The sequence below is a fragment of the Solanum dulcamara genome, chromosome 7 (genome assembly GCF_947179165.1).
Source record: "Solanum dulcamara chromosome 7, daSolDulc1.2, whole genome shotgun sequence".
In the NCBI taxonomy this organism is placed as follows: Eukaryota; Viridiplantae; Streptophyta; class Magnoliopsida; order Solanales; family Solanaceae; genus Solanum; species Solanum dulcamara.
The window spans coordinates 37,163,446-37,172,950 of NC_077243.1; the positions used below are offsets into that span (position 1 = coordinate 37,163,446).

The following is a 9,505-nucleotide window of genomic DNA, read 5'->3' on the forward strand; positions in this document are numbered from 1 at the left end:
TAAACTTGAGTTAATGAAGTGTTAATTTTAAGGATTAAATGATTTTTTTAAAAAACTAATTTTATTTTAATATATATAATAACAAATAATTTGGGAGATATATTTTTTTATAATGTAGACATGTAATATGGGATGAATGGAGTAACCATTAATATATGATGTAGACCAGCTCCGAGATGGCATGACATTGGAAATCAAATTAATAATGCACTCAAATATTCAACAAATGAAAGGAGAATTATAAGAAAATAATCCGTCTAGAATGATGTAAAGGAAGTGCTTATATGTAAAAGCAAAGCATGAAATGAATTCCATAATAATTTATTAATATCTTAATAAATTACAAATTGCAAGAAATATACATACATATATATATATAAAGAACATGTTTGAACAACGAAAATCTTCTTTCTCCCCCTTTTTTGTTTTTGCCATCTGGGGTAGAAACTATAGACCATTAAGTTTAAAAAAAAAACAGAGAGTAGACAAAATTTTTAGCTCCTTTTCTCAACTTCACCACCTTCTACTAAATAAGCTTTCTTCCTTCTATCTGCACTACTTGAGAGGCAAATGAGAAGGAAAAAAGTAGCATAAATTGCATGAACCCTCCAACTAGTCTTAGGTGGTTGGTGGAGTACAGCCCTATGAAACACTGTCATGTAATAATGAAGGCCAACAGCAAAGCCCAAAATTGTCTGGGCCAAGCCTATGAGCTTTGTTGTAGGCCCAGTCTCAGTGGAAAACACTAAGATGAGATACATGAGGAGCATCAACAGGTACAACACATAAGCAAGAGTTTGCAACAGCTGTAAGCAAATGTAGGTGGACTGTGCAGTAGCATAGAAAAACTTCAATGGCTCTAAGCCAGTGACTAAAGAGGAAAGGCAGAGGATGGAGAAGTAAATGGAGAGGTAAACTTGGATGAAGATCAAGAGCTTTTGGAGTGAGAAATAGGCTTTAATTTTATTGAAAATGAGAGAAACAAGAATGAGAGGGATTAAGATGAATGCAAATGAGATTAGAGAGGCAATTGTTGGTGCATATTTGTTTCCCACATAAGGTTTGAAGTTCTTAGTGATTTCTTTGTTTGCTTTGTTTAGGTAAACCTGTGAGGTCTTGGAAATTCTCTCCAAATCTGGTAAAAGGGTTTCTTGAAATTTGGAGGGTAAGTCTCTGAATCCAGAAATTAAGTCATCTTCAAGCCAGCTATACTCTGATTTTTTCTGGGTTGTCTTGACTGCGGGGGTTTGGGTTTTACTAATTGGGGTGTTGGATTTGGATTCACTGGTGTCTTTTTTCAATTGGGTTTTAGTGGTTTTGGTTGTTCTGTCTGTGGACTGATTTTTAATTGGAGTTTTGGAATTGGACTCTTTGAGGCCTTCTTCCAATTGGGTTTTAGTGGATTTGGTTGTTTTGTTCTTGGGAGAAGAGCTTGAACTGATTTTGGGTAGATCTGAGGACTTCTTGGGGGTGGAAGAAGTGATTTTGGTTGAATTTGAGGGCTTGGAGGGAGTGAGATTAAGCTTTTGGAGCTGGGATTTGAAAGTAAGTTTCTCTGATTTGGTAATGGTAGAACTAGGATTGGAACTGGACTTGGTTTTATTCTTGGTTTGTGAATCAGAAAAGGGAAGTTTTGATTTTGAAAGCTTTGTTTGGTTCTTGCTAGAACCAAAGCTAGAAGAAGTCTCCATTTGCTTGGTTTGATTCTTAGAAGAGCTAGTAGTTGATTTGAGGAGTTTGGTTTGGTTCTTGGAAGTAGAAAGTGAAGTTGAAGTTGTGCTGGTCTTCTTCTTAATTGGCTTTGATTCATTCTCTAGCTCCAACATTCTTCTGCTTCTAACATTATTATTCTCACTATGTGCAGGAATGAATGAAAGAGTGAATAACACAAAAACAAGACAAAGTACTAAAAGTACCTTAGTAAAGCTGCAGAAATGTGGAAGTGGAGCCATATGTATTGAAATCTATGATTCACTCTTGTTCTGGAGATCTAATGAGGCTTCTCCAAGATTGGATCTGAATTTTAGACAAGATGATAAAAAAGTTAAGTGGAGAAGGGAAGCATTAAAAAGAGTGATAGATTAATAAATGGACTTTTTAGTGTGTGTGAAAAGGGGAAGTTGGAGCAAGGTAGGAGACTTTAATGCCAAAGTAGAGGTGATGGGATATGTCACATGGAACAAACAGACAAGCACAGTATTCCTATACTACGCGCTTTGCCTCTGTAGTAATTAACTTGGTGTACTACAATTGTTTTGTTTGTCACTCCAAAATATTGTTTCCTATATATAGGCAGGCGTAGCAATTGCAACAAAAGTTCTTGTTACTAAGCTGCACAAGGCAAAAAAGAACAAACAAATAGTCTAACTCTTAATTTGATAAGATTTAATGGACCTAGACTACAGCTACAATTTATAGTTTAGTTGAAGTTAGATATACAACTAAGGACATTTAATTTATAGTACTATAATTACAGTAAAATTATGAAACTTATTCTTCTAATCACATAATTGCTAAATATTCACTTTTTCATGCAATATTATTCTTGCCATTTCTCGTCCGAATTCACTGGAAATCACAACTACTTAATTAAAAATATATATATTTTAAATGAGAGTGTTTTGTAACCAAAATGGATTATCCACACAAAAACCACCCATCCGATTAAGAACCTGCCCAAAATTCTAAACCCACATCAAATTCTCTGAAAAGTTTGTAAAAACAGAATATTGAATAAATATTCTTCATCCATATTCATAGAAGTAGTCACCAATCGACTATTAACCGTTTAAGTATTACACGTTATTTTGGAAGCAAAGTGTTTGAAATTGAACATATAGAATTAGGCATTATATATTAAACTTCCTTTTTGATGTTTCGAATTTGACATTATCATGAGAAATTAAAAGATGGACTCTACATGCTATATGGTTATCAACAACAAAATAAAGTTTACTAGTTTTTCCCTAAACACTATTGCTATTATTTGATATTTATTTATTACACATCATTATAGTTTAAAATAATTAGTATTCGTATTTATAGTTATAATTTTATAGCTATTTTCTCTTTCCTCTCTTTCTCTCTCCCTAGCCTCTCTCCTCTCTGTACACTCTCTCACTCGCCTCTCGCCTCTCTCTAGCTCCCTCTCTCTCCAACTCCTCCTCTTTTCCATCTTAATACAAATACAAATAGTAATAATCAAATATACAAATACAAATGTTAATGGTCAATGATACAAATACAAATGAAATAAAATATAGATCCTTTTCAAGGATATAAAATTCAAATACATATGGCAACAGATGATTACAAATACATACAAGGTAACAAATACAAATATAAATACATACACACAAGGCAACAAATACAAATACAAGATAAGCATGGCAACATATCAATGCTCTCTTTCAGTGATACAAATATAAATACACATGAATACAAATGCAATTGTTAGAAAATACAACATTGATACAATTGTATTTATTGATACAAATTGTATTTCGTTTATACACTTGAACTTGATACAACATTTTATTGATACAATTGGATTCGCTGATACAATTTATTCGTTGATACAAATTGTATTCACATACAAATTGTACTCGTTGTGCATTTTCACTCTTCCAAGTATTGGTATGAGAAAAGGTTAGTTTCAACAACTTGCTTTGTGATTTCTCCTCTTAATCAAATGAGGTCCATTGTGTCATTTAAGCTCTTAAGCAATACATTGACGTTACATTTTCTCCTTGTATCATTGTTACTGTCTTAAATGCATATCCACATGTCTTTTATTACTGTTTTATAGTTCTTGAGCTTAAAAATGATTATGACCACCAAAGTAACAATCTCAAAGATTAAAAAAACTACATGAAGCAATCTATCTATTTATGGGTGGCAGCTCAGGGGCAAAAATGTCATTACCCGAATCCGTGTGAGATGACACTTATCTATTTCCATCGGACAAGTCAGTCTAAAATCCAACAATTACGAAAAATAATGCGGAAGCAATTTTTTTACATATAAAAGCAGACGAGTTAGTCAACTACAAATATCCCAAAAATTGATTGTCATATGTATAAGCCTCTAGTACAACCAAAATAAAAGTAAGTACAAGTTTCAATGTCTTTGTATCTCCAATAGAACAAAGCATAACAAAAAGGGACAAGGAAAATCGTCGGCATCGAACAACTACCTCTCAAGTCTCCTCTATAAAGCCTCGGATGAAGGAATGAAAACTGAGTTACAGGCTTAGAACCTACACAAATGTAGATAGCATGAAGTGAGTATCAAACAATACGGTACCAAGCAAGCAAACAACTAAAATTAAGCAAAGCAAAATAGAATACAAGTACTCATGTTATCCCAATTGAATCCCTTCTGACTACCACCTGCATATAAATCAGCCGGTCTAACATTCTTATTAATTGGATTGGAGATATTCTCAAGCTCCAACATTCTTCTGCTTCTAACATTATTATTCTGCCTATGTGCAGGAGTGAATGAAAGAGTGAATAACACAAAAACAAGACAAAGTACTAAAAGTACCTTAGTAAAGCTGCAGAAATGTGAAAGTGGAGCCATATGTACTGAAATCTATGACACTCTCTTGTTCTGAAGAACTAATGAGACTTCTCCAAGATTGGATCTGAATTTTAGAGAAAGTGGAGCCATATGTACTGAAATCTATGACACAGGAAATTCGCCCACCCTTCCTTGTTATCAAATCATCTTCTTTATTGAGCCCTGAATTCCCAGCAACCGTTGACCTTGTGATCTGAGCGAATGATTGCTGCAACAATTTCAGTAAAAGTTTAGTTCGACGTGCTAAAATTTGTGATTTTAAGTCTTTAACTAGTTCTTAGCTTTTGCTTAGATTGTTGGTGTCATTTCCACATGCCATGGGTCTTGCCTCTTAGTGGTATTTTCATTTGTTGCAGGTTAAACCAATTGGAACTTCTTTGCATCCAACACTGGAATGTTGATTCCATTAACGGAACTTGGGGTGGAAGATATGTTAGGTTTATTTTTAAAAATGGGTTATTGGGTGGGTTTGGGTATATTTTTACTTTGGATGGGTTGGGTAATTAGACTGGGTTAAAAATGTATTTGGACCAATAAAATGAAGCCGTTTGTTTGATTAAATGAGTCATCAATTGTTATGTCATTGTGATGTTAGAAAATGATATTTTTAAACCTTGGAAAACGTTGATATAGGTAAAAGAAGAATGTTTTTAAGCCATTTATGATACTTTAAAGAAAATTTTAATCTTTTTCTAATTTGAAATCATGATTTTATATTGTACGCCGTGATCTTCTGGTCACAAGAAGTAATTTTACCAGTTACTCCAAAACTCTCCTTCATGATTTTATATTGTATGTGAATTTCTATTAAATAACACCAAAGAATGTGATTCAATGAATGGGGTTGTTTCTCCTTTAATTAGAGGTTTCGGGTTCAAGCCTTAGGTATGAAAAAATCTTTGATAGAAAACGCTTCTCTCTGAATGAGGACTTACGCATCGTGAATCCAAATATAGTCAGAATTTAATGTGGATGCTGCATATCGAATGAAAAATCGAAAAAAGAATACTTATTAAATGGCTAATGATGGATGTGAGTTATGTTTATCGTGTCTCCTGTTTACCAGTTTCTACATATAGTCACCGACACCATGCGTTCGTACTGTCGGTTGCCTTTAATGCCTTAGAGCTCCTCCACAAATTGAGAATAATAAATCACTCTCCAATATTCTATTTAACACCTAAAATATTTCCCTCATTAGGGAGCTTTGTCTCTCAACCTTTATTTGATCAAAAACTTCTATTCTATTTATCACTTTCATTGCATGTGGATGCCACAGAATAGACTAAGACCACTTGGTACGTAATCATTATGCAAAAAGTACCTACTTTGTATTCAACTTCAAGGAGAATTGGACCTTATTATAAAACGGAAAAAGATTAATTCCATTAAGATATGTGTTTTATTCATCAGTACCAAGTACTACGTCTTAAACTAATAAATTCAACTTAATGAAATATTTATATAAAAAAAGGGTATAAAGGAAAAATAGAAAATAATTTAATTAATTTTATAAATTACCAAGCAATTTAAAATATATATTTTAAATAATATGAACAAATAAGTACCTACTATGTATTCAACTTAGAAATCAAATAAGTACCTACTATGTATTCAACTTAGAAAGGGATCTCTTTTGACAGATATCCCTTCCAATCTTTTCCACTCTTTCAGTCCAATATAGGATACTTTAATGCCAAAGTAGAGGTGATGGGATATGTCACATGGAACAAACAGACAAGCACAGTATTCCTATACTACGCGCTTTGCCTCTGTAGTAATTAACTTGGTGTACTACAATTGTTTTGTTTGTCACTCCAAAATATTGTTTCCTATATATAGGCAGGCGTAGCAATTGCAACAAAAGTTCTTCTTGTTACTAAGCTGCACAAGGCAAAAAAGAACAAACAAATAGTCTAACTCTTAATTTGATAAGATTTAATGGACCTAGACTAGAGCTACAATTTATAGTCTAGTTGAAGGTTAGATACACCTAAGGACATTAAATTTATAGTACTATAATTACAGTAAAATTATGAAACTTATTCTTCTAATCACATAATTGCTAAATATTCACTTTTCCATGCAATATTATTCTTGCCATTTCTCGTCCACTTCAGTGGAAATCACAACTACTTAATTTTTTAAAAATATTATTTTAAAGTGAAAGTGTTTTGTAACCCAAATGGAATATCCACACAAAAACTACCCATCCGATTAAAAGAACCTGCCCAAAATTCTAAACCCACATCAAATTCTCTGGATAGTTTGTGAAAACGGAATATTGCATAAACTTTCTTCATCCATATTCATAGAAGTAGTCACCAATCGGTTATTAACCGTTTAAGTATTACACATTATTTTGGAGGCAAAGTTTTTGAAATTTAACATATAGAATTAGGCATTATATATTACACTTCCTTTGTGATGTTTCGAATTTGACATTATCATGCCAAATCAAAAGATGGACTCTACACGCTATTTCGTTATCAACAACAAAATAAAGTTTAATAGTTTTTCCCTAAACACTATTGCTATAGTATAATTTTTTATGGTAAGTAGGAAAATTTGAGTTGGTCTTTTTATTATGCAAAACTTATGTAGTAAGGCAAATATTTGATATGTATTTACTATACACTATTATAGTTTGAAAGAATTACAATTCGTAGCTATAATTACAATTTTATAGATATTTTTTGTCTCATCTCTTCCTCTCTCCCTAGCCTCTCTCTTCTCTCGCTATAATCTCTCCTCTCTCTGCATTTTCTCTCTCCACTCTCCCTAGCCCCTCTCTCTTGCTTCTCTCTGCCCCTCTCTCTTTCCTCTTCTTCTTTTCTATCCTAATACAAATACAAATAGTAACAATGTCACGATCCAGATCCTCGTGTCATGATGACGTCTACTAAGGCCCTCAAGCAGGCAAACCAACTCATATCTCGAAACTATGAGTAATGGAATTTAAAGGTAGAAGACCAATATTCAACTAAAACAATAATAAAATAACATGAACACAAATAAACGACGAAAGCAAATCAAAAACATATACAAATAAAAGGTCTCTCCCAGAACCTGAAATTCACTACAAGAAAAACAACATCTAAGGAAGGGAAATCTAGTCCCTAAATGTCCAAATTTGGTCCCAAAAGGTCTTTTGGGACTGGAAAAGGCTGGTCTCCACCCCTCTTAATAGCTTTCTTCGCTAAAGGTCAATTGCGATGGGATTTATCACCCGATCGTTAAATGGTTTTAGAGACAGAAACAAAGCTGGTCGCAAATATACTTTTAGAGACTACATATGCTGTCCCAAATAGAAGATTTTCTTCCTTCAAAAATAGTTATTTTCTGGTCATTAAATCCATTTTGTGACAAGTAACTACCTCGTCCTACATTACTCTTTTGCGACGAGGAGCTACCTCTTCCTAGATTAACCTTTAGAGACGAGCAACTAACTCGTCCTAGATTGTCCTTTAGGACGAGAAACTACCTTGTCCTTGATAATCTTTAGGGATAAGGAACTACCTCATCCTAGATTAATATTTAGGGACGAGATACTACCTCGTCCTAAATTAATTTTTAGAGAAGAGCAACTGCCTCGTCTTAGATGAGCCTTTAGAGACGAGAAATATTTTTGGTCTCTAATTGACCACCAATGGTTCTAGAGCTTCATATCAAAAAATTATTAATTTTATCAATAAATATAAAATTGCTACTAAAATATCCATAGATTATATATATATATATATATATATATATATATATATATATATCCCATGGTGTTAGTTACAATATTTGCTTAACAAGAAAAACTTAGACTATGTTATCAAGTTATGGATAAGTTTCTAAGCAAAATAATAATGATCTTGTGCATCTTCTAAACTCCCATCTTGACTTGTAGCTTTAGTCTTCAAAATCTGTAAGTATAAAGTATCGAAACGACGATAAATAACTATTGGTAATATATAATAATATACATAAATTTGAAACTAAAATTATTTAAATCTCTCACCAAAAAGAACACCAAACTTCACCAGGGCTTATCCAGAAACATCAACAAGCTGCAAGAATATAAGAATTAATTAGGAAAGCTTTGGTGTAACGACCTATTCTGTCATTATTAAAATATATGTGGTGAAGGTATACGAATATCATTCATCATACGTTCATGAACAATTCCTTGATATGCGAGTGAATTAGCTATGAATTAAGGTCGTACAATGCTTCTATCTCAAAGTTAAGTTGAAAGTACATTTCCGATTTAGTTTTGGACTTGAGATTAAACTAAGGTTAATTTCAAACGATCATATCTCTCGGACTATAATGGATTAGTAGATGATAACCTATCAAATTAAAAGTTTTTGAGTCCTCTTTCCAATGCCACCAAGTTTGCATCATTTAGAGTAGGGAGTAAAATTTTATGACTCTTTTACTGAACACTATTCGAACTGAGCTGCTAGAGCGGGATCTAGGCCATTGTAGCGGGATCTAACGGGCCAGAATTCATTAAGGGCGTACTTTTATTATCTCTTCTTTCCCTAAGTACCGAAATATATGAGGGTTACCCTAGAAACCCCCTAACAAGATGCTCTAGGCTTGGAGAGAAGGGAAGAAGGATATTCTAGCGCAAGGAAGGCTACAACCCATGGATTTCAGGCCCGTCTCCATAGTTTCTCCTTCTGAAAGTTAAGAATCGTGCTATAATCCTTCTATAATTGCTTGACTCCTAGGTAGGCTAGGTTTTCTCAACTGAGTAATTGTAAATTCATTCACATGCTTAATATAATGTAGATTGATGGGAGATTTCATGAATAGGCCTTCGGGCATGGAGTTTGGATGGTTAAATGGTTTCCAATTTTTGTTTTGAGTGAGAATGTATGATGTGGGTCATGATTATTATGTAACTAGCGATAAAGATCCAATCTTT

At 33.3% G+C, this 9,505-nt stretch overlaps 1 protein-coding gene across 1 annotated transcript; it reads right to left on the minus strand.

The window, feature by feature from the left end:
• Window positions 1-269: 269 nt before the first annotated feature.
• Window positions 270-2,259, minus strand: LOC129894390 (cell wall protein DAN4-like). The gene has a single exon (XM_055970062.1). It carries the CDS (start codon window positions 1,950-1,952, stop codon window positions 495-497), a length of 1,458 nt encoding a protein of 485 aa, XP_055826037.1. The 5' UTR covers window positions 1,953-2,259; the 3' UTR covers window positions 270-494.
• Between the last annotated feature and the right edge of the window lie 7,246 nt (window positions 2,260-9,505).